At 48.2% G+C, this 25,194-nt stretch overlaps 7 protein-coding genes across 7 annotated transcripts; 3 read left to right on the top strand and 4 right to left on the bottom strand.

Annotated features, from left to right (window-relative positions):
* Positions 1-2,872: 2,872 nt before the first annotated feature.
* H257_16005 (hypothetical protein) lies at positions 2,873-4,879 on the top strand (the record flags this gene model as incomplete). The annotated part of the gene is made up of 1 exon (XM_009844323.1): positions 2,873-4,879. The coding sequence occupies one exon, from the start codon at positions 2,873-2,875 to the stop codon at positions 4,877-4,879; it is 2,007 nt and encodes a 668-aa protein (XP_009842625.1).
* A 272-nt stretch (positions 4,880-5,151) lies between these two features.
* Positions 5,152-5,487, bottom strand: H257_16004 (hypothetical protein; the record flags this gene model as incomplete). Its single annotated transcript, XM_009844322.1, has 2 exons — positions 5,152-5,392; positions 5,459-5,487. The coding sequence occupies 2 exons, from the start codon at positions 5,485-5,487 to the stop codon at positions 5,152-5,154; spliced, it is 270 nt and encodes an 89-aa protein (XP_009842624.1).
* Positions 5,488-5,824: 337 nt separating this feature from the next.
* Positions 5,825-6,585, top strand: H257_16003 (hypothetical protein; the record flags this gene model as incomplete). Its single annotated transcript, XM_009844321.1, has 2 exons — positions 5,825-6,027; positions 6,213-6,585. 2 exons carry the CDS (start codon positions 5,825-5,827, stop codon positions 6,583-6,585), a joined length of 576 nt encoding a protein of 191 aa, XP_009842623.1.
* Positions 6,586-7,634: 1,049 nt separating this feature from the next.
* H257_16002 (hypothetical protein) lies at positions 7,635-9,776 on the bottom strand (the record flags this gene model as incomplete). The annotated part of the gene is made up of 8 exons (XM_009844320.1): positions 7,635-7,858; positions 7,913-8,084; positions 8,142-8,198; positions 8,253-8,561; positions 8,607-8,930; positions 9,047-9,367; positions 9,577-9,612; positions 9,645-9,776. The coding sequence occupies 8 exons, from the start codon at positions 9,774-9,776 to the stop codon at positions 7,635-7,637; spliced, it is 1,575 nt and encodes a 524-aa protein (XP_009842622.1).
* A 3,202-nt stretch (positions 9,777-12,978) lies between these two features.
* H257_16001 (hypothetical protein) lies at positions 12,979-13,738 on the top strand (the record flags this gene model as incomplete). Its single annotated transcript, XM_009844319.1, has 3 exons — positions 12,979-13,143; positions 13,196-13,469; positions 13,530-13,738. 3 exons carry the CDS (start codon positions 12,979-12,981, stop codon positions 13,736-13,738), a joined length of 648 nt encoding a protein of 215 aa, XP_009842621.1.
* A 7,756-nt stretch (positions 13,739-21,494) lies between these two features.
* H257_16000 (hypothetical protein) lies at positions 21,495-23,264 on the bottom strand (the record flags this gene model as incomplete). The annotated part of the gene is made up of 4 exons (XM_009844318.1): positions 21,495-21,951; positions 22,115-22,152; positions 22,561-22,962; positions 23,082-23,264. The coding sequence occupies 4 exons, from the start codon at positions 23,262-23,264 to the stop codon at positions 21,495-21,497; spliced, it is 1,080 nt and encodes a 359-aa protein (XP_009842620.1).
* Positions 23,265-24,559: 1,295 nt separating this feature from the next.
* On the bottom strand, positions 24,560-25,030 carry H257_15999 (hypothetical protein; the record flags this gene model as incomplete). Its single annotated transcript, XM_009844317.1, has 1 exon — positions 24,560-25,030. The coding sequence occupies one exon, from the start codon at positions 25,028-25,030 to the stop codon at positions 24,560-24,562; it is 471 nt and encodes a 156-aa protein (XP_009842619.1).
* Between the last annotated feature and the right edge of the window lie 164 nt (positions 25,031-25,194).

The following is a 25,194-nucleotide window of genomic DNA, read 5'->3' as shown; positions in this document are numbered from 1 at the left end:
TCACGCCAACATGCTCACGGGCACTGCGGTAGTTGATCTTGGGTACTTGGTCACTAAGGCCACTTGCAACCAACTTCCATCGCTGCAGCAGCTCGCCGTGGTCTACTGCGAATGGTTCGATTCGTGTCACCTCACGCAGGAGGGCAACCTCCAGGTCTTCCCTCCATGCAACGTACTTGGCTGGTGGTCGAGGTTGTGGGTCAACCATTGGAGTGACTTCGAAGTAAATGTATGAACAGTTCATCTATTACGTCCAGCATGCACAATCCACCACCCATTGCATTTTGATGTATTTTGATTGGCTTAGACATTTCGGTAATTTGACGCTCAAATATACGGAATGGTCATGCGATTTCGTATATTTGAGCCAAATTCCGAGCGGAATTTGGCCTTCACGAAGTTCGTAGCTGTGAGTAACCCGAAGTTTGATTTCGGTAATTTCAAATTACGGGTTTGCTAAATGTCTCTAATGGTGCATAGTTTTTTCATAAATTGTCCAAACTGGATGGATTCGATATCGATAGACCAATCAAACCACGACGAATCCAACGCGACTATCCATTGGTCAGAAAAAACAGAAGGAAAAGAGTTAGGGTGGATTGAAGATGCCTTACTTCAGCCCATATTAAAATATCTGATTATCACCCACTTCGAAAGTAGGACATCTGCATGGATTGATGCTTCATACTTTATCCCATATTAAATTTACAGATCACCTTCCGTTCAATAGTGTTACCAATATGGATGGGTGGTACTACAGTAGTACACTGGTACTATACGAAGTCATCACATACAAAATCCAAGTACTATTTTGTAATTACATCCACTTCCTTATATTTCTTTCCAGAGTAGTATATTGGAAATCGCTGAGCTGCGTCGCGCCTTTCCCGCATCCTAACATGACCTGCGTCACGTCTTTCCCGCATGTACGCAAGCACAATCTGCAGGATGATCGTTTTGCAACGGAAATAATTATGGGGCCAAATTAAAATACGCATACTTAATACAGCTGTCAACATAATGATGTTCAGGCGAGTAATAATTTGTAACCGTCGCGCGCATGTGTTTGTTTCCGTGGAAGTGGGAGATTCAGTTCCTGGTTGACTCCACCGTGACAACTTGAACAATGTTGCATGTATCCCCTCGACAATGGCACACCATGATTTGAAGGAATCAAGGACCTTTCATTCTTCGTCATAGTAGTGATGTGTTGTGTCCTGTTCACGCATCTCCCCAAAGTTAGAACATCTCCACCGCACCTCTATTGCATATTTGGTCCCTCTGTACTGTAGTATCCCACTCATACAACTGTGTAAACCTGGCCTTTATAACCAGACCTCCAATCGATGTGTAACTCGATTGGAGGTCTGATTATACTAGTCAATACGGCTTGGTTTTGGATGGAGATATTGGTGAACGACATATCAATTCGGTGTTCGCAGTCTCCTCTGCGTTGGGGTAGAGATTTTGGGGAATGTTGCCTGTTCACAGTTTCAGGTCTGCACGCATTCATAATAATCTTTTTCGTAATATATAATTTCGATTCGTTAGTTATGTCCCAATAATAGTGCCAGTCCTTTGTAGTTTTACATGGGGTGGGATGGGAATGCAATAGTCCAAAGTGGACACTAATTTGACTATGTAATAGGTAGGTAGGTATAGATTATATACTGTAGTTCTGTATGCTACTATAGTACTTCGAAGTACTATTAATAGTAGTATTAATACAACATACTACAATTATAGGACGACCACAAATTTTCGAAGTACTAGTACTTGTATTACGTACTCGTGGAGTACAATGTGAGGAATTCAGTCATTGTACTGGGAAAGATTCTGGTTTTGAAATCTAAAGGTCATTCAGCACATTAGTGCTAACGTTACCGGTAGTACAGTATGAAGTTCTCCGTGTGTAGTTGTTAGATATGAGTACTTTACTTTTAGTAGTAGTACTATATTATTATGGAATTACACTTGTACTAACATGTGAATGAGTACTATTGTGATGGCAAGCAAGCACGCACGTTGAAGGGTTGCAGGGTTGCATATTTATGGGCTAGGATGGTCGGCGGTTTGAGATTCCTCACTCTAACATTTACTCCAAACTGAGCTCATCTATTGTGTGGATAGCTGTAGTTGCGAGTGTAGACTAACGAGTAACAAAGGTTGATACTTTCAAAGCAAGTGTACTACTACTTAGTAGTTAATATCCAACAGTAGTAATAGCATAATGTGATGAACAAAACATTGTGTGGTGTGTAAATCAGCTGTACAATGTACTACGTACTGTACGTAGATGTACGGAATGTAGTACCTGTCGGTAACTGAGGCAGGATTACAGTATGCTTGCGAAAGGAATTAATCAAGCTCTTAAAGAACTGATGTGCATTCTACATACAGTACTATAGGATGAAAACAAGAGGAGACTGCGCCCAAAGCGTAAGCGATATACAATCTGTCCGTGAAGTCGGTTGAAGTCGGCATGGGGAATGGAGTACGTACAATTCCCTCATTAAAACAGTTCCACTGTTGTTTTGGCCCGAAATAATGTTTCAATGAGGTTTATATGGAACTTTGTATGATCAGACCACCACACCTCTTAGTAGGGGTTCATCTCAGTGGTAAGTCATAAGCTAGCCACGCAGTGAATCAGTATTTCGGGTCAAAACAACAGTGGAGCTGTTTTAATGAGGGAATTATTCATAGAGTACTCAGTACAAGAGTACTCCTTTTCCACATGCTGATTTCAATGTCTCATTGAGATGGATTGATGGATGCACCTTGGTCAATGATATTCCCGGTTGGTTGCGTTGAAGCCTGATCTTCAATGGTTGACATATTTGGCCAACGTCATTTTCCGTTTCGCTCTACGATGGTCAAAGTCCTCATCTCCCTCAGCGCGTTGGCCGCTGCCGCTACGGCTGGCTCCGTCACGGAACTCCCCGAGTCTGTGACCAAGCTCATCGACTACTCCATCAACCCCTGCGACGACTTTTACCAATATGCGTGTGGCACGTGGCACAAGAATGCTGTGATACCCACGGACAAACAGCGAATCGATAATTCGTTCTACGAGATCGACATCCGAAACAAAGCCAGATTGACGAAGATTTTATCTGACAATAAGCCCAAGCTTGGTGAGTTTTACAACTCTTGTTTGGACACGGCTACGCTATCGTCGCTCGGCGTGACTCCGCTGGAGGACTCGTTCCAAGCCATTCGGTCGGCCAATACCACGTTGGACCTCCTCATCGTGGCTGGTGAATTGGCCAAGAATGGCATCCCTGCCTTCGTGGACATCAACTCCAGACCTGACTACGACAACTTGACCAAGAACGCCCTCTTCGGTTTCCGACCCCCCTTGCCGCTGGATCGCCCGTACTACACCAACCCTTCCGAGTGGGAGACCGTCGAAGCCGAGTACAAGGTGTACATTGCGTCGGTGTTGCAGCTAGCTGGCTACACTGCTGAGCAAGCAGCGGCTGCCGTGCCGGTGATCGTCCGTTTCGAGCAAACTTTGGCGGGTGTCGCATTCGAGGAGAAGGACGCCGATGCGCCTCGGTATACTGCGTTTACGTACTCCCAACTGGACCAGAAGTACCCTCTGCTTGTGGGCTCGTGGCTCAAAGCCAACGGCTTCGACATCTACGACCAATGGGGTGGGTCGAATGACTGGGTGGGGTTTAAGTTCTTGAACTACTTTGACAAGACCGAAGTGTTGCTGAAGAACACGACGCTGGACAACCTCCGCACCATCGTGGAGTACAAGCTCATCCATGCCTCGTCGAACCACTTGACCCCTGAATTCCGCACGGCCAACTGGAACTTCTTCGGCAAGAAGATCGATGGTGAAAAGGTGGAACCTACTCGTGAAGAGTTCTGCAGGTCTCAGACGGGCAAGACCGTGGGAGATATATTGGAACAGTACTTCATAGACGAGGTGTTCTCGGCTGATACGGCCAAGACTGCTGACGAACTGGTCAAGGCCTTGAAGTCGTCATTCTCCACTGGCATTGCCACCGCCGACTGGTTGGATAACTCGACCCGCGCCAACGCGCAAACGAAGCTGTCTAAGTTAGGCCACTTGTTGGGTAGCCCGGAGAAGCCGCAGCTGTACCCCACATTGACATTTGACTCGAAGTCGTATTTGAACAACTGGTGGAAGGTGTCTCAAGTGAACATCGACACCAACTTGAAGCTGAAGGGCCAACCCGTGTACAAGAACAATTTCGACTTGCTACCCCATCAGGCGAACGCGCAACACGACCCCCTCACGAACCAAATTTTCTTGCCGGCCGGCGCTTTTGAAAAACCATTCTTTGACGGCCAGTTTGACGCCGCTCAGAACTTTGGTTCCATTGGGATGCTCATCGGACACGAAATTACCCACGGGTTCGACAACCGAGGCCGCAATTACGATGGCGACGGCAAACGGAAAGAATGGTGGTCGGAAGCTTCTGACGCTGCGTTTGAGACGAAATCCGAGTGCATAATGGACCAGTACAACAACTTTGTCTCAAAGAGCGAAGAGACTGGCGCTGTGATCGGCAACATCAGCAGCCTGTTCTCTTCCAATGAAATCATTGCGGACAACGGGGGTCTCAAGGCCAGTTACCGCGCGTACCACGAGTACTTGAAGGAGTTCCCGTCCCAGTACACCGAAGAAGCAGGCGACAAATTGTTCTATTTGTCGTTCGCCCAAACCTGGTGCTCCAAGAACACGGATGCCTACCTGCGCGCCACTTTGTGGAAGCTGTACCCGCCCCGTCGGTTCCGCGTGACAGGGGCGTTGCAAAACGACGCTGAGTTTGCCCGTGTTTTCCAGTGCCCCACCGACTCGTATTTGAACCCGTCCAAAAAGTGCTTGTTGTGGGAATAGGGTTGATGGGTATACAAATAAATATGAGTAGCCTAGTGCATTCGTAAGGAAAAACTAAGAAAACAATGTCTTGGTTGAAGCGTGTTGCTTTCCGTGTGAGGCGCACACTCCCTCTGTTCCAAAATAAGTGCACGAATCAGGAAGTTGATGTATGCTTCCTCTAATAAAAATACAAAACACTCCAACCTTCAATACTTCAATATGCATTTATACAGGTGTAACGATACATTGGGCCAATCAGAGGATGCCAAATCCGTGTCTCAGGACCAATGTCAACTCTGCACTTCTTCCGTGCGGTAGTTGCAACAGACTTTAGTGACCTTCATGTTGCCATGTCCGACACCCTGCTGCTTCGCAAGAGCGAGGACCCGGTGAATGGTGGAAACGTGGCAGTTATACTTGTCGGCCAGGTGCTGGCTCTGACCCTTGGATAGCGTCGACATGTAGCTGCCGTTGCTGAGAAGCAAGACCTCTCGGAGGATGCCCTCGCGCTCGTCGTCGGCGACGTTGCGTCTTTTGATTCGCATTTCAAGAATGTTGGTAGTTGAGTGTGTATGTTATATATGGATATTTGTATACAAGATTTTGAACGCGGGTAATGGCGTCATCTCTCAAGATTTCCCGCTCATTGTTGCATCCATGGTGAGCTCTTGGTACGCTTGTACTTGTTCTGCAGCGTGCAGAGCAATTGGGTCGCGCGTTAGTTTGACGCATTGCAAACACACACACTCTGTGTGTGTGGCGTGTCAAAGGATCCGATACCTTAGTGGAGGTACTGAGTACTTTAGTGATTGGTAGTCAGTAGGCGCCTCGTGGTGTGTTTAACCTGACTAATGTCAGTGTGTATATTTGCTGCCTTGACGAAGGTTCCGTGGCCGAAAGCCAAGAAGAAGCGGGGGACAAAACAAAGATATCTTTAGTTCATTGTTGAGCTATTCCCTGGAGATGGTACGAGAACATTCCTCCGACGAAACGCCAAAGAACGACCGCAGTCGCGTGACCGGATCGATGAGCCGCGAGGACGCGCCGCTCGACGCACCGTTGAGAACCCGTTCAGATCTCCCTGACGACGACAGCCACATGCTGTGGTCGAGTTACAACCGCCACGTCGTGGGTTTACACATCTGCCACAACCCGAGGAGCACCAGGTTTTGTAGCAACGTCTGCAGCGAGCGATTCGTTTCGATACAAAGATCTTGGACGCAGAGTCCCACGTCGGTCGTATACTGGCTGAGCCGATGCGCTCGTTCGAATAAGACCATCAGGAGTGGGTACTCCACCAAGAAGACAAGATGATCGTATCGATGGGGGGGATCGAACCCCCGATCTGAAGCGAAGTCATGACGAGATCGATCAAGCCAGAATCGCTGAAGACAGCGGTTCCAAAGCAGCTGCACTTGCAGCGGAACAAGGCGTTGAAGAGCGACGACTTCCGTTACGTCAACTGGCTGCGGACTTTTGCAGCTGGCCACCAGCTGTACGTCGGGCTCGACGAAGAGCCTAAACCTTCGCGTTCAGCGAAGCCGGTTGTAGCTCCACGAGGCGGCAAGCCTCAAGTTTCAAAACAAGAAGTCGTCTCGGAAGACGCCACCAAAAACAATACCAGAGTCGGCGCAAATGCCGAAACGATCGTGTCCAAGACCGCCGAGCCACCTGCCAAGAAGGGCTGCTTGAAGGAGGACCTTTTTTTGTCACACACTAAATAACGAAATACACACAGAAACGACCGAAAAAAACACAAATTTTAACGAAAAACACACACGACCCAATAACACAATACAAGTCCCGAGTTCCACACAAACTTCGCCGAGCACAGCACACAATTCACCGAATTCCACACAAAAAATGCCCAATCCACACCAAAATTCCTGAACAGTTAGGACGGAAATAGAAAACATCTGACCCATCCATTTCCAGCTTGCGGACAAATTGGGATCGATCCCTTGGGAAAGTATAACGTCAGTGATACAGCAATCATGCTGTCATCATGCTATCATCATGTTGTCATTATGTTAAAGTCGCCGCATGTTACTGTGGATTGTTATTGTTACAATTTTAAAGTACTACTACTTTGTGACAAGCGACATTACTACTACTACTAGTACTACTGTCGCTTGTCACAAAGTGAAAAGAATTATTCGCCGAATGCGCTGCTGTGCTGTTACTTATCCTGGGACTTGGGTGGTGAGTGTTTTAACAGTTGGACATTGTAATATTTCATCCACCGGAATTATGGCTTCCCGAAGGTACCCATCCCAGAATGCGAAGCTTGCACAACAGAATATTTACACCATGGTCGCTTTCACAGTTCTAGCGATGCTCATTCTATTGTCCCCCATTATTCCCCAAACTAATACCCTGTGCGGGATTTGAACCCGCAACTTTTGATATGTAACCCTAATGCTCTACCCGTGTGAGCTATACTCTTACTTGATAAATAAGGAATAATTAGTGCTACCGTATCCGATAATTTTTAGGGAAATAGACGCATGTCATTGGACGAAAGTTCTGACAATATTTGATAAACATCCAATGATATGAGGGTTCGAAGGTTCCGTTGTTTAGAGTAAATTAGAACACGATAAATAAAAAGCTGAAAATAGGAATGGATTTCGATTGGGAACATGTCTAACCAATAGGAATTAAATGTGACTATCATGTAGCTTAATTTTAGTAGTAAAATAATGAACATGAAACATGTATTCAAATTAAGGTGTGCGGCAACCTACAGTACTACGTACTAGATATAGTCTACTTAGTTTTGCATGTTGCGGTCTCCACGCAAAGGAAACACGTTGGCTTCAGCATTTCCCCGACGAATTCGGCTCACCAGATTCTGTGCGCCACGCTCCATGCCAGGCAACACCATGCCAGTCTGGGTCGCTACCATGATGGCATGGGAGCAGATGCCGTCGCGGGTCCAGTGGAGGCACTGACACTGCAGCAGGACTGGAGCCGGAACTTGTTGGACAAGCCATCCTATTATTTAACGTAAAATTAATTGGAAATAAACAGAGCATTCGATTGACTCACCAATATCAGGTTGGTTGTGGGACTCAAGACGCTGAACGTTTCGCGACACTGAGTTGTAGTGCCACGCACGTCGTGGGATGTCTTCATCCTGCTCGCCTTCGGCAATTTCTTCAGGGAGGTGAAGCACACGCCATGTCACAGGGCGTACGCGCTTGAAATATTTCTTCATTCGCTAGGTTTGGACTGGATGTTGCACCCAAGGTGTCGCGTCAGTTGAGATTTCTTGAACCAGTTTCGCCACTTCTTGAACAAGGTGTGGGACATGCTTCTTGACACGACCGATTGCCTAAACAACACATATATGCAGTGAGGGTTATGATTGACGTGCATATATACATACATCTTTGAGTTTGCGGTTGAAATGTTCATTGGGGTTGTTGGTGTACGAGCACCCCCTATGGCTATGAAACACTTGCCACTTCCAAAACCGCGGCCCACGGTTTGTTGAATACACGGCGTCGTACGGCAGCCATGTGTTGAAAAAGTAGGTTCGGAACTTTCGTAGGGTGCGGTTGCCTTCCCAATTTGCGTGCGCTGTGTCCATGTTGTTGACCAAATCGGCTTCACTTGTGGACATGTGCAACAGGTAAATGTCAAAGGTGACACTTGTCCACTCCTCGCTTGTCATGCCTTGGCGTTTGTCGTAGCACTAGAACAAAACATGAGGACAATATGATGATATAAGATTACTTACATTTTTGAGGACGTGAAAAAAACACATAAGGTACTCGAGAAGAGGCAGCTCAGGTTGAAGTGCGTTGGTGATTCCTAAGAATTGTGCCTTGTCTTCGTCACCCATAAGTCTTGTCGGCCCCCATGCATAATTCAGGAGACTTGTGAACTTCTCCTTGAGTGACCGCAGTAGCCACGCGACGTCGGCGTGGGTCCGCTGCGACGTGATGCATACGCACAGAAGGTGAAATGAGCCCACCATGTCGGAGTATCCAAATACAAACATAGGGTAGCCCAACACGTTCTTAGAAAATGTCGTGACATATGACGGTCTTCGTTGGGTTGTCTGTGACCACAACGTGGTACTTTCGAAGGAGTTCCACTGTTGACAATCCTACGACAACTTCATGAGACGTACGAACTTTAACCAATGAAATTTGTACCACCGAAATGCCTGCATACCACCGTCGCAAGCTCGAAGCGACCAGCTTCCTCCTCGACACCAAACACAAATGGTTTGTGCGCAACCTGGTCTTCGACGTTGTCGGTGAGTCTCCACTTCATGAGTTCTTCAATCGCTGCAGGAACAGTGCTCTTGTGCAAAAGGTCTTTGGGCCGCATGTAGTGCACTGCATACTGCACTTGCTTCAAATTGGGACATGGCATGCCACCGAATCTTTCTTGACCAATGGACGCCTTGAGCATCTTGAACAACGTCTTGGGGTTGTGCTTGGGGTCGTCATCAATCCATGTAGCCAGCGCATTTTTCATTTCAAGAGTGACCTAATACAACATGCACACATGCATTTCCATATATACGTGGTACCTTTGGGTTTCGGGGTACTACATTACCATCATTCTGTTCAAATTCGCCCACATGATGACCGTCTCGGTGCACCGTGGCAATCTGAGTTAAAGTGCAGGTTGAAATTCGATACGAACCTACACCGTGGTAATATGAGTTAAAGTACACGTTGAAATTCGAGACGAACCTGGGCACCGTAGTGGCTGTGCTTGGTCTTCACCAGCTGGATGGACTCACACAATGCGTGTACTGTACTGTCATGACATGGTGTTTGGCCAGCGACAGATCCGGACCATCGTGATGCATGTTGCACTTGATGACGTTCTTGTGTGTAATGCCATACTCGGGTAGGGTGGCCCTAAACTCATCCACGCGCGCAGAATCCATGGTAGCAAGAAAGACCCACATGATAAAAAATGCTACTTCAAAGTATGATTTAGTAGTTTCATGGGCCGTTACATCACTTTATTGAATCGTACGCAGGAGTTTCATCCACGAACAATACAACCAATCAAATGTACGCAAGTCAAACTGTAAGCTATTCCATTAGTGCAAATTCGTCCAATGAGTTGTCGAAAACTTCTGCTAGTATTACGAATATACTTGACAAATATCTTGCTATTTCTGGGACTCGAACCCGGAACACCAGTCTCGCAAGCGGGTGCTTTAACCACTGCATCACAGAAGGTATACATTACTTATCCAAGTAAAATCATTTAAGTACATATTTGTTCATCTAGTACTATAGGCCTACCAATGTACTCTATACTAGTATCAGCCAATGCAGCAACTACTGTACATGTAGTGTCTTACCTATAACTCATACAGTACATGTCCAGTACCACAGTCCTCGTATTGCATTCAAATAACATGTACTCTAGATAACGCAGGATGTGCCGACTCACAGCATGCCTTCAACGGCCACAAGATTGTAAACCTTCCAATTCACACAGCCATACTGTATTTGTAAACACTTATTCTTCCGTAACACACGCACAGAAGTTTTGTCCAATCTCTACCTTATTTTCTCGATAAATAACAAATTATTTACACCTTGATCACATACAATTGTTTAATCATGTTTATGTAGTCTGATACAAGCTAACAGTTAAACATCTTAACTGAAATGCGCTAAAATAAATGAACTCATGAAATGGTTTATATGATATATTCATTGCTTTCTGAACATGGCACAATTAGCTCAGTGGGAGAAGCTATGCTTGGAGTGGCAAAGGTCGTTGGTTCGAACCCCTTCGTAGAATTTCTTTTTTCTTGAAATCAAACTTCTTTTGCTACCCGCACCACACATCAGGCAGCAATCTTAACTTCGCTAACGTCGCAGCCCTCTACAATAACTAGTACTGTAGCAGCTAAAAACTGTTGCTACTTGGACCCATTGAAGTCTGTGACTGTATACAGGAGTAAGATGTAGTTAAAAAGTACCGTAGTTGCAGATTAAGTAGACCTTGGGTCACCAAGTCGCTTCACACACTGTGGAGGTTGAGATATATGAGGTGGAGTCGTTGACTTGCGGGTGACTGAGATCGTCCAGGGTATTACGTAGAATTACTAGTCACACCCTCAGCTACTATGCTCCCCCTCAGCTACTCAGAAGTTTTATAGCTATGCAAGCTATATAACTTGCATAGCTATATAACTTCTGAGGGGGGCATTGAAGCTAAGGGGGAGCATAGTACAGTAGTTGAGGGGGCAGCAGGGGGATGGGGGATTCACTATTACTGTCACTAATCAAAGCCAGAGAGATCGTCCAGGGTTATTACGTACATAGTATAATCACTATTAACACCCTCAGCTACTATGCCTTCCCTCAGCTACTACGCTCCCCCGAAACTACTGTACTATGCTCCCCCTCAGCTACTCAGAAGTTATATAGCTATACAAGCTATATAACTTGCATAGCTAAATAACTTCTGAGGGGGGCATTGAAGATAAGGGGGAGCATAGTACAGTAGTTGAGGGGGCAGCAGGGGGGATGGGGGATTCACTATTACTGTCACTAATCAAAGCCAGAGAGATCGTCCAGGGTATTACGTACATAGTATAATCACTATTCACACCCTCAGCTACTATGCTTCCCCTCAGCTACTACGCTCCCCCTCAACTACTGTACTATGCTCTCCCTTAGCTTCAATGCCCCCCTCAGAAGTTATATAGCTTGCATGATTAGCACGGAGTAAACTGTCGATTCGACCGCAGCTATCACCAAGGGGGGTGGGGGATTCACTATTACTGCCAATAATCAAAGCCAGCAGCAAGTTATACGGTGCATGCACACCATGATATTGGCTTCAGACGAGTAGCGGTGTCGGGATGATAGACCATCATGTAGTTGCCTTATCACCGCATTCGTGAGTTTGCTACATACGGTACCAGTAGAACATCTCAACAACACGAACATCATTGTAGTGTACTAGTATTTCACATGTATACTAGTATGCACCCAGCCATGCCTACGATGCATGTAAACTCTAGCTAACACATGCTGTGCCGACTCTAGTACCAGTGCCACAGCATGCCTGCAACGGCAACAAAAGTGTATACCCTACGACGAGTAGTTCTAGGTGTAGACTAGCTTCGAGGCTATCCATAATGCCCTACATCTAACTACCGTACTTAAGAATTCGCTTCGGTATGCACCCAAACCCCAATGCACGCACATCCATGCAAATACAGTGTACTGTACCAGCACGTAAACCCACTTTACACTAAGCAACCTGTACCACTACACGTGAGGCACATCTATCTACAACCGAACTGTCATAGTAGTACAATACTAGTACTATCATTACCCGTAGTGTAATCCATGGCTTCAGTTGCTTTGCGAGTCGACACCAAAGGCACAAACAACGGTGTCGTGCTCACAGTGTTATAATTTGCACTAATATACGGTAAAGTTCAAACAGATATATCAGCTCCAACAGTGTCGTGGTTGAGATATGTGGCGGCGTTGCTAATGCCCTGGGTTCAAATCCTGAAATCAATCGTACTTGAACTTGCAGTACTGAAATGTAGAATCTGGCCAGTCCAAATGTGTGTGTTTTTGTCCAATCAGAGTGTATGTAGTGTATGTGGAAAGCCCACCAGTCCTTACATCTCATTTCATTATTTCCTCACGTTCGATGGGGCGGCTGCGTTAGGAGGGCACCGGAGGCAAGAGGCTACACAGCGACGGCCCGACGCCGTGAGCTCGACGATGCCAACAAGAGGTTACTTGGCGATAGCGCCACATGACGGTCTTTATATTGTATGTACTGTATTCAAAGTCGATCGACGTGGTCGTAAGGATCCACCCTTGAGTTGCTTAATGGTGCATACACCATACTAATACTAGTAGGTAATTGCGTTGTTAAGGTATTTGCTATACACACATGAGTTAAATGATGTAAGAGTAATACGAAGACTCGTTCATTTCACGGTGACTACATGTAATCTTGCCATCACTGTCATTCTAAAGCTACCTATTGCCACCGCCGACTGGTTGGATAACTCGACCCGCGCCAACGCGCAAACGAAGCTGTCCAATTTTGTACACTTTTTGGGTGGCCCGGAGAAGCCGCAGCTGTACCCCATGCTGACGTTTGACTCGAAGTCGTATTTGAAGAACCGGTGGAAGGTGTCGCAAGTGAAAATCGACACAAACTTGAAGCTGAAGGGCCAACCTGTGGACAGGCGCAAGTTCGAACTCTACTCGCATGAGGTGAACGCGTACTACAGCCACAGCAAGAACCAAATTGTATTCCCGGACGGCATTTTGCGAAAACCAATTCTTTGACGGCCAGTTTAAGGCCGCCCAGAACTTTGGTACCATCGGGATGGTCATCGAACATGAAATTTCCCACGGGTTCGACAACCGAGGCCGCAATTACGATGGCGACGGCAACTTGAAACAGTGGTGGTCGAACGCCACCACCGATGCGTTCAAGACTAAAGCCCAGTGCATTAGCGACCAGTACAACAACTTTGTCTCAAAGAGCGAAGTGACTGGCGCTGTGTTGGGCAACGACAGCAGCAATATCACTTTGTGCGAAAACATTGCGGACAACGGGGGGCTCAAGACCAGTTTCCGCGCGTACCACGAATACTTGCAGGAGTTCCCGTCGTAGTACACGGAAGAAACAGGCGACAAGTTGTTCTATTTGTCGTTCGCCCAAACCTGGTGCTCCAAGAACACGGATGAGTTCCTCCGCGCGTCTTTCAAGACGAAGTACCCACCCAAACGGTTCCGCGTGACAGGGGCGTTGCAAAACAATGCTGAGTTTGCCCGTGTGTTCCAGTGCCCCACCGAGTCGTACATGAACCCTTCCAAGAAGTGCTTGTTGTGGGAATAGGGTTCATGGATACAGAACATATAAGTAGAGTTGTGCATTTGTAAGGGAAAACTAAGAAACGATGTCTTGGTTGAATGAAGTGTGTTGCTTTCATGTGTGACGCACACAAAAACTAACAATGTGTATGTGAGATCACCCTTGCAATTCGCCTAGTTAGTTGTGTTGGGTCATGAACTTGAGATAACCTTCGGAAAAGTGATCATAAATTGGTCATTTACGTTAATGTTAATTACTCGACGTGTTTGGTACATGCACGACATCGGGTTTGTAAGGTTGGGATTGTAGTTGTTGGGGCATAGCTTCAACTACTCAACGACATCGAGTTTGTGTAACGGAGCTGGAGCATGGGCTTGTACTACTATACCACATCATGGTGCCGCCATCACAAAGCTATATTATTCGATTGGCCGCCTAACTTCGAATTCGGCCGTCTTGCTTTTTAATCTACACGACCTTTCCCCAAAGGTCGTCAGCCTACTCCTGTACTTCATGAAGTAACTTGTGGAACAAGCCGACCGCGGTGGTCTGAACGACGACGAACGCAAGTCTATTCTCGGCCGACAAGACTCCCACTACCCCTCGCCTGGTGGATCGCCTACTCCAAGACGAAAGGCGGTGAGGTCTGGTCTGAGATCCATGACAGCTTTGTGGACCAGTTCTGCAGCAGCACTCCTCGAAACCACGTGGACAATCTGATCGAAGCGTCTGAGCGTTACATGGACGAACTGGTAAAGAAGTACGCAATTTCCCATCGCTCTATGCACACTACATGTTTCACGACGACGGCCCCCGGCGACGGATTCTGTTCGTCTGGCCAGCTTGAGTCAAACTCTTCACCTACACACTCAAGACCCACGCCGACGAACCACGTTTGCCCGGCCGAGTCTGTTTGTGATGAGTCTACGGCTCCTATTCAAGAACTATCACTCGACTCGACGGTTGCTTCATCGACTTCTCGCAATCCGGTTCACAAAAGCGCGGACGACCAACCTGCACACCCAGTCTTCTCGGACGCTGAAGTGAAAGACCTTCTTTCGTCGTGCCCAGAAATACGCGAGGAGGAATATTGCAAGGAAATCGAGGATCGACTTTACCCGATTACTCCAGCTGAGGTCCGCATGCAAAGTGATCGCATCCGCGAACGTCGCAAGAACCCTGCACAGGACGAGATACTCAAAACTCTCAACCTCCTTCAGTCGGATTCCCCCCTCCTTCTGGCCCCAGCAGACATCGAGGACGAAGCCAAATGGTATGCCTGGTTCGCAGACACGCTCAATAAGAGTGGCGAGGCCAAACGAGCGAATCGCGACTTAAAAACAGCCGAGGCGGTCGCTCACATACAATGGGTCGACCCTAATCCTTACGACGTGCTATGTGAGGCCAATGACGAGTTTGACGACTCGCCTTGCCCTGGACTATACGCGGTGCCTGTTAACTCACCTTCGCCAACGATGCCAAAGGCTTCAACATGGCTGGCACGCACGTCGACTAATTGGACGACTACGATCTCACGTGCAACAATCTCGTCCAAACCACCTATCGCTTCCTGGAACGAACTACCACTCGACTACCCATCGAACAAGTCCTCCCAGTCCAGCGTGGCTCGCCAACGGATTTATTTACAGGGGACCGGAAATACCATCGTCGCTCGTCAAAACTAGACCTACCCTATTGTGGTGACTTGTTCAACGACTGTCCATCTTCATCTCGCCTTGTCGCTTGCATCGTGTGTCCGACATGTGGACACAGACGGCGACAAACACTTTCGTCAAAGCGTACATCGACCGAGTACAAGCAACAGTTCTCATTGAGACTGGAGCAACCAGTAGTTTCATCAGTACGTCATTTTGGCATCGTCTCGGCCGGCCCCCACTCAAATCACCTCGTCTGCGCTTTTTCACTGCAGACAACTCGAATCTCGACATTTGGGCCGCGCGAAATTCTCGTTTCACCTTGCTGGCGCCAATGTGTCATTTCCCTTTTGTGTCATGTATACGTCGCTGACAGACTACATCTCGGCCTCGACTTGCTCCGTTACTTGGGGGCTATCATCAACCTCAAGGAGAATACCCTGACACTGTCAGACGGACAGCGAATTCTGTCTCTCTAGCCTCTGGACGACTCCGTGTCCACTTCACACCCGGTCGGGCTCACGACGGTGGCCGAAACTATTACCGTTCCACCTCGATCCGTTTGACATCTCCCATGCGTGGCTGGACATGATCTCCCTTCGTCCATTACGTTTCTCGTGAAACCTCGAACGAACGTGCAAGCCCAGATTGCAACGGCGTTTTACTGCAAAACATCGTCCAACACGATCCTAGTCAAACTTGCTAACGCTTCGCATGAACCGCCCACGCTACAAGCCCACACACATCTTGGAACTTGGATGGCGCTACCCCCGACGTACACCGAACATACTCAAAATTCTTCGCCGCAACCCCATTCGTCTCGCCTGCAGCCGGACGACTCGTTTGACTCGCCACTGAATGGAGTACCCGGGAGGGTCCTCACTCCAATATCGTCTGTCCAGTGCAAACGACGACCAGTCCAGCGAAGGAACTACCCATCTACTGGTTCGCCTCAACTCTCAGCATTGAACAACGAGCACTACTACGAACGACCTTGGCGAAGTTCGCCGACATATTTGTCGACACGTCCAAAGCCCCTGGAAAGACACATCTAGTGGAGGTCAGTATTGACACGGGCGATGCGCACCGACCCGATCCGCCCCTTACTGCACGTCAAAGGCTGAAGTCGACATCATGGAGGCTGAACTGAACCAGTACCTAGACATCGGTCCAATCCGACCGTCCAAGTCGTGTAGAATAAAAAGCAAGACGGCTGATTTGAAGGTAGTCGGTCCATCGAATAAAATACTTTTGTGGTGGCAGTACCACGATGGGGGTATAGTAGTACAAGCTTATCCTCCAGCCTTTTCTCAACAATTGACATCGCGTCTGGATATTGGAATGTCCCGATATCCCAAGGAAGTATCGAAAAGACTGCGTTTACCTGCAAATATGGACCTTATGAATGGCTCGTCATGCCATTCGGCCTGTGTAATGCAGTCCCATGCTTCGAAAGTCTGTGCTGCGAGTCAAACCGCTCAAGGATGTGTCAGAAGTCAGGTCCTTTCTCGGCCTCGCAAGTTACTTCAGGCGTTTCGTTCGAAACTTCTCCAAGATTGCAGCACCACTTTCAGCCTTGGTCACGGACGAGACCTTCGCCTGGACGCCTGACTGCGACTGCTGACAAACTTAAGCGCAGTCTCGTCTCGCCTCCCATCTTCGCTCACCCGGACTTCGACCTACCCTTTGATATTTGAGTCGACGCAAGTCATATCACTGTTGGCGCGGTCCTTATGCAGAAACAAGATGGCAAGAACAATGCCATTGCATACGTATTCCAGTCTCTCTCCAAGGCCCAACAGAAGTGTATCACTAATGGGTATCACTGAAATCGAATGCTGGGGCGTCGTCTGGGCTACGCGTAAGTTTCGTCCATATGTTGACCGGCGACACGTCACCATCTACACCGACTATGAATCTCTCATTTGGCTCTTCAACGAAGAATCCCGATCAGGCAACCACAAACTAGCCAGATGGGCGATGGAAATACAAGGACTGCACTACACCGCGATACAGCAAGCAGGCGAACTCTATGGCGCTGCTGACAGATTATAACGTCTACCAGTTTGTCCGATCCAGACGAGAAGTACTACCTCCAGACGGAAATAGAAGTCCCTTTTCATTCTTAGAGGTTTTTTCAGAATTAACCGGAATTAATTATTTTATAGAGTCTATTTATATGTATCCGGATACGAGTCACGATTTTATACTGATTATATTATAGACCTGCATTAATTTATATTCTGTACAAAACATAGTTTAAATTGTTGCTGACTATTTGTTCATGCAGGTAGAATGCATGCAAACCACAATCATTCATAGAGTAGAACCGCCTTATCCATTAGGGTATTCATCTTTAAGGTATTATATTCCACAGGGATACGGATCATACAAAGACCTTTACAACAAGCATACTTAGGGCAAAAACAGATAACACCATCAAACAAATCACCAATTTTATTAATTTTCACCAAAAGGGACTTCTATTTCCGTCTGGAGGTAGTATGAGACGTCTGGCCCTGACTGACCCAGACATCACGACGGGGAAAGAATCTAGTCGAACCAGGTCGCATTTGTCTAAAGCAAACTTCACACAGCCGAGTCTACCAGAACCAATCTCGAACAAGGCCCCCCAGCTCATTGACTTGTACGACAGACGGGGTCGACCTAAACGACACTTCGATTGTGGCGTTACCTAGACGAAAGCACTGTGCCCTTGGACCCTCAAGTATCAAACTGCTGCTGGGGAGCCAACAATCGAACTAACGAATAGGATCGCACACAGGATATCCAACCAAATCGAACATTTGGATACTTTCTTGGGAGGGGTTCAGGGGGTTCTGCGAATGGCAAATTCGCAACAATCGTCGAGAATGATCTGCAGTGCTATATCTGGTGGGGGACAGTAGGAATGCCAACTGTAAAATCAAATATCGGTACCCCATTTGACTTGCGACGTCGTTAAGATTTCCAATATGCATCAAAATGTTCCTTGTAAGTAATTGCCAAGTCTCTACATTTCTGTCTGTACCTACGCGATATCCAAGGATTCTTGTTGTGAGGCAATCAGAGTGTGCTTCGACGATCTCCAAAACTTCGAGTGGATGCAGATGTTCAGGTAGCTTCACGACGTAGTCTTCGAATTAACCGATAGCTTGCGCAACTTGTACGAATAGAGATCCGTTTTGTACGTATCCAATGAATATACTCGATGCGCACGCGACATCGGGATCGTAGTGTTGGGATTGATATATAGGCACTGTTCGGCGTCAGTTACAGTCTCGCCCTGTGGTATTGTCAAAACTGTAAATTTCCGGATAGAACTGTAAAATTGCATTTGCAGTCGCACCGGTGGGGATGCCATAAGCCTAGAGGCGTCAAATCATTTCCCCGATAGGATACTCATGGCTGCAGCAGCTTCGTGTGGTGAGTGAAGTGGACAGTAGGCAGGAGCAAAGACGTGGGCGGCAGAAGGAAATACTGGAAGTGAATTACTTCTGACTGAAAAAGAAACAGCCAATCAAAATTGACTATGATTGGCCGCGACATCGAATGATATTCCGTGACCAAATCTATGCGCTGACTTCTACCTGAGGAAAAGCCTCTCAAAGACACAAAAACTTCCTACACAGCTAGCAGATGCTGCTACCTGACTGACAGGGCAGTGGAGATGTTCTCTGTCAGAACAGGGTGTTGTGACTGCCTCCCAACAGTGCCACGCACTGTCAACCGGAATCAGGTGCTCAGAGTTCAGCAAGAGGCTGGCGGTTAAGCTCAGTCAGGGTAACAACAACTGGTCACACCGTCTTGTACGGACTGAACTTGTCGGACGCCCCTTTCAGCAGGTCCCTATCAATTGGCCCTTTCTGAAGGACGTGCCGTGGAAGGGCCGGATGGATCAAGTAACCATCGGGATGCCGTCACCCCCTAATGCTGAACCAACATGGTCGAGGGCGTCCCAGTTACATTTCGGCGCAGTCACGAGCTAAGAGACCGGAGTTCGTGCTACCTGGCTCGCGCCGGAGGGTGGTGTCGGGCGACAGCTGCGTTACCCTTAGTTGACTGCGCAAATCGCAGAACGTTGTCACATCAAGTGGTTTGGTAAAGATATCCGGGACTTGATGTCGTGTATCGGTGTAAACAAGACTAATCGTCGGTTGTTCCACAAGGTCGTTGATGAAATGGTAACGTAAATCAATAAGTTTGGTACGCCCATGGTGATCAAAGTTGTTCACGATCTGGATGGTGCTCTGATTGTTCCTGTGAAGAGGAATCGATGTGGTGATGGGATGTCCCATCTCACCAACTGCCTGCTTGATGTACAGGCATTCTTGTGCAAGTGTGCACAGAATCATGTGTTCTGCCGTGCTTGTCGAGAGGACGATGCTCCGCAGCCGATTTCTCCGTTGAGTTAGGTTGTGATAACATCCATTGCGTCGATCTCATAAGACGCGCCGAGAGTAAGCATCGCTCGAAGGATTTCTTTGGCAATGCCCGGGTGTAGCTCTCCTCGTAGTCAACGTCTTGAATTTGAGTGTGTCGTTGGATCACAAGTCGCGCTTTGTAGCGAGCGACGCGTCTCGTAGCCTCTGTGGCTGAATCGTCGTATTTGATTTTGAACACCCAACGCATGCCCAGTGGTGTCGCATCTGGAGGCAAGGTGGTTGGTTCCAACGACCCGTTCGCATCATGGGCTGCCAGCTCGAACATCATGGCTTCAAGCCACTGCACTTTGGCTGGAGATTTCATCGCCTGTTTGTAGGTCTTAGGCTCCTCTGAAGGAATCGTGTCCTTGAGGGCGAGGAGGATGTGTTTCGGCGTCGAGAGAGTTTGAGCGCCTGATGGGTCCTCAATATACGACATAAGCAACTGAGCTGGACCGTCGCGTGGACGTGTCCGCCGTATCCAGTGTGGTAGACGTCGATGAGACGACGTATGACATGTGCTATCGCCGCTGGTCGAGAGCGTGAGGGTCGAGGCGGAATTGCGAGCAAATGGGTTGTCGTATGTGACGACGTTGGAGTGGAGGTGGATGTCGTACTCACACATGCCGGAGTACAGTATTTTGTACTTCCTGTGGAACGAGGTACATGGGACGGGGAAGTATTCCTCCGTTGTGTTGAAGGTCAACATTCGACGACGCTTGGACGTCGGAGTTGCGGACGACTGGTGTGAGGGGTGGCGAATGATGCCTCCCAAACGGGCAGGTGGAGTGATGCTGGTACGTCATGGACGACAGGGACTTGCCACAGTGTATCTGTTGACCCACGATATAAAGCCTTCCCAAGTGTGGGTAGAGGTGTGGTCGTATCGACCTCCCCAAATGGGGGGTGCTGATATCCCAGCTTTCCGAAGTGAGGGCGGCGCGGATGTCATGGCCTCCCCAAATGAGGGTAGAGGTGTTGGTGTCGTGAACGACGTAGTCCTGGGGAATTGGGTGGTTTTGAACGGCTGCCGGGCTCATCCCGACAAGGTCAAGGCTATTTCGAGGGCCTATAGCCTCCTCCGTCGAAGATCATCGTCGCTGGCAGGGCCTTGCGATGTACCTCTACAAATACTCGAGCAACTTCGCGGCCATCGCTCAGCTGCTGTTTCTGCTTCTCCTCAAATGTGCTGCTTGGGTTTGGGATACAACTCCTTGCGGCTGAGGGGCGTACAGTTCATGAGTCGGAGCTTCTATATATAAAGTACTCCTTCACCGAGTTCCGAATCTACCTCCTCGGCGCTTAACCCTTACACAGATCATCCGTCCTTACTAACCGCGACCAACACGGCGCACATTTCGCAGGAATGATTCTCTCATTAAAACAGTTCCTATTGTTTTGACCCGAAATACTGTTTCAATGAGGGAATTATTACATCCGGATACACCTTTTCGCCAGTAGCCCTGTAACCTGGGATTCCGTCCTACTCCAGAATAATGCACCAGGTATGACGAGGTATATACGCTACACAGCCAAATACACGTAAACCTGCGTAGTCTGGATGGCTCTGGTGCCATAGACGATACGGAGTGTCCCCACTGATGGTGGTGGACGGCAGTATGTTCATTAGGAACACTGCGTGGGAAATGGATTCGCCCCACAAGAACTATGGTAAATTACCATGCAGTAGCATGGAGCGATCTATGGTGACGATGATACCCATACGCCACTCGGCCACAGGGTTCTGGGTCGGGTATAGGCATTCGTGTACGTAAGGGGGGTGTCGTATTCGCTTTGAATATAGGCTCCGAGTTTGACGTACTCTTTAGTGTTGTCCATGTGGAGCGCTTGGATTTCCTCGAACTCAATGGGTGGTGAATGATGGTAGTAAAGCTCGATGACGTCGGAGCGATAACGCTGCCGTGTTTCGTGACAGAACGCGATGTACTTGTCGTACAGGTCCGCGCGCTTTTGCATGATGTACACAAAAGTGTATTGGTTAAAGTCGGGAGCTTGCCATGACTTGGATGGCCCAGTTCGATGGTGCCATTGCATAGTGCCCTGTGCACTCGACTGCGTCACGAGGACGGTCGATGTGGGGTCGGCGATGAGCGGTGAAAACCGCGTTGTCTTCGTCGTAGGTTGCCGTCGTTGGTGGCTAGAGTCCACTCCTATGGGGTGATGGAGACATTTTTATGTCGATCCATATGTAGTGCACGACCCACGGAAAATAAATTAAAGTGCAAATCTGGGATGTGATATACATCCTGCAGATAAATCACTAATGTTTCGTCGTTGGTGTCAGCGACCTGGAGTCATACCGTGCCACGGCCGATGACATGGAGTTGGTGGCCGTCGGCTGCACCAGCAATGGATGAGAATAGTTCATAGTTAATGAACCACTCACGATGGAAACGGTAGTGCTTGGATGCACGACTATCTACCGTCCAATGACGGGATCGACTTTGCTCTTTGACAACCGGGCTGGTTGGTGACACGCGAAGTGCCCATCCAGTACCCGTAAATACAAGTGATCGCGAAACAGTAGTATCGAGCGAGTCGTAATACGGACTGAAGTCCTGTAATAATGCCGAAAGTACTTTGGATGTATTTGACTTGTTGGTCGACTGTTATAGTCCCGTAAATGAAACATGTCAATATTGTTCATCTAAAATATGTCGAGGCATAAATGCCGGCATGTGTGTGCTAAGACATAAACCAGGAGTCTGGTCACGTTGTTGACGTGTGTTCTTAGACACTAGCGTACTGGTAGAGCCGCGCGACGCGCTGCGGCTTTGGCTGCGCTGGGGGGTGGAGGCCTATTGGGCGTAGCCTTGGTCGGCCGGCGGCGCGCTGCAGCTGCGGCTGCGGTAGCACCAGTCGTCTTGGTTGGCGCGATAAGACCCACAGTCTTCGCGCTATTCGTTGCACTGGTCGCCTGAGTGACTGCGATAGCGGGAAGCCGACTGAAGAAACGGTATACGGCCACGTTGATCGTCGCGATAAGCGACGTAGTCGAAGCTGTAGCCGGAATGGACGCCTTGTCCCATGCTGGCTTAGCCTGGATGACCGCTGGGAGCGTAGCCTGATGGGCCGCTTGATGCGTAGCCTTGGCGAACGGTGTTGACGAAGGATGTCCCGGTTTCTCCACCACGCCAGCTTCTTTTGCCTACGTGGCGTTTGCCACCGCGGTGGCCCCTTGGTTCGCCTTCGACCACCACCACTTGGGGGTATTTCACCAGGTCGGATGGCAGCCCATCCTGGCGGAAACACAAAATTTTGACGCACCGCGTTCTGGTGGAGCGCACCGGAGAGCTTCGTGCAGGTGCAGTCGAGTGACTGCCTTAGGACGACAGTTGTCGCGGTTACCGAGCCATGCACCGATATAGCCGCGGCGATCAGCGCTGGACCGAGGTAGTGCGGGTACTTGGTGACCAAGCCCGGCCAGTGTTGCTCAAGCAACTGGCGCATGTGCTTGTATGGGATATGTAGTACTAGTTAGTATTAATATTAATACATCTACCGGTTGTAAAACATGCGCATGGAATATTATCCGTAGTATCGATTTAAGGAATTGGAAAAGGGTAATGGCCAAAATGAATTACTGTAAAATTAGCTCACCAAAGTGCCTAACGTGATCGACTATTGATCAGCCAAATTTTAAAAAATTTCAAACTAACACTGTAAAATATCTCAATTGGTTTTCATGGCATTTCATTGAAACCAAACATTTCCGGAAAGCTGACGGAAAGCTCTTTCGCGGCATATTCAAATGTATCGATTTAAACAATACTTGGCAGGCAAAACAAATGTCAAAGTTCGGCACTTTACAAAGTCGGCCATTGATCGGCCAAAATTTATACTTGAATTAAGTATTGAAAAAAGTTGGTTCAATTTTTCGCCGAAATGTCAGAATTTTCCAGACTCTCTACTTCCTTCGATTTGATTGGAGTCTGAAGTCAGAAGTCTGACGAATTCCAGTTTAGCAAGTATACAAGCTGTAGAATACAGACTTGGCCACGTAATCGAATGCATGACATTTACAAATATGCACCCTCAGCAGCACCGCTTCCTCCAACGCTCTCGCATGTCGCTCCGTCTCAAGCTTGCCCTGTTGCGTCGTAGTCCCCCAACCTCCCAGTTAACCACACCCAATGTGACATTCACTTTGGACTCGTACTCCGATGCCGATTATGTTGAGAAGTTTCGGTTTTCGAAGACGACGCTAAGGTACCTAGTCGTCTTTCTACGCATCCCTCACCGCATCACCACCGTCGAGCGAACTGCCTGCACTGGTGTCGAAGCTTTGTGTATCCTGCTGCGCCGCTTTGCTGTTCCTGACCGCTGGTCTGATTTGATGGTGATGTTTGGGCGATCACGAAGTGGACTGTGCAACATTTTCCTCCATGTTTTGGACCATATATATGCCGATCCTGCCTATGGCTACTCGGACCAACTCGCCTCTCCATTTGGCGGTGCTCGTTTGACTGCTGCCCAGCGCGAAGTCAACAAAAGCATGAGTCGTGTTCGAATAAGTGTTGAGCGGTCGTTTGGGCAAGTACTACAATACTGGCCTATTGTCGACTTCAAAAAGAAGTTGCGCATTGCGAACAGTCCGATTGCCAAGATGTATAAGGTCGCAGTACTTTTGACCAACTGCATCACATGCGATCGAGGACGAAACACTAATAGCGCCTACTTTGGACTACCCCCGCCAACTTTAGAGGAATATTTGCATGTCAACATGTAAACAAAAATAATGAAAATTAATTTGATTTTTCCGCAACGACTTGGATCAACTTTCCCATCTCTAACAAGAGTCGTTCTAATTGCTCGTTTCGCTTGGCACTTTCGGCCATTTGAGCCAGCCGTAGCTTTTGTTCTTCCTTTTCGTACTCGAGTCGCTCCATTCTAAACGTATGGTCGTCAGTATGCTTTTGTTTCTCAAATTCGAGAAGATCTTGAATATCCTGGTCTTCTTTCTTCGGCGTCGGACCCACACTTCGCTGTCTCTTGGCCACCCGCTGCTCGGCCTCCACGCACAGCTGCGAGCCCGTGGACTCCAACGAGTCGCGACGCTTTTGCTCCTTGTCTTTCTTCGTCTTCTTGACTTCGTCCTTCGCAGCTCTGCGATCAACGATGGCTTGCAGGATCTGCACCTGCTCGGTGACCTCTTCTTCGCTGCATGTGCCGAACATGCGCTGTGCCTTGTCTATGGCCTTGAATCCTTCAAGCATCACTTCGAAGTGGTCGCGGGCCGATCGGTGGGGTATGGTGCACTCGAAACAAGAGGACAGTTTTGAGGCGATGGTCTTCCAACGCACTGTCAGCGTGCCGTACTCTCCGTCGTATGGCTCGACTCGGAGTACCTCACGCAGCAAGGCAAGGTCCAACTCCGACG

The sequence above is a fragment of the Aphanomyces astaci genome, assembly GCF_000520075.1.
Source record: "Aphanomyces astaci strain APO3 unplaced genomic scaffold supercont1.78, whole genome shotgun sequence".
Classification (NCBI taxonomy): domain Eukaryota; phylum Oomycota; class Saprolegniomycetes; order Saprolegniales; family Verrucalvaceae; genus Aphanomyces; species Aphanomyces astaci.
Note: the sequence above shows the minus strand (reverse complement) of the source record. Positions and strands in the feature narration are given on the sequence as shown.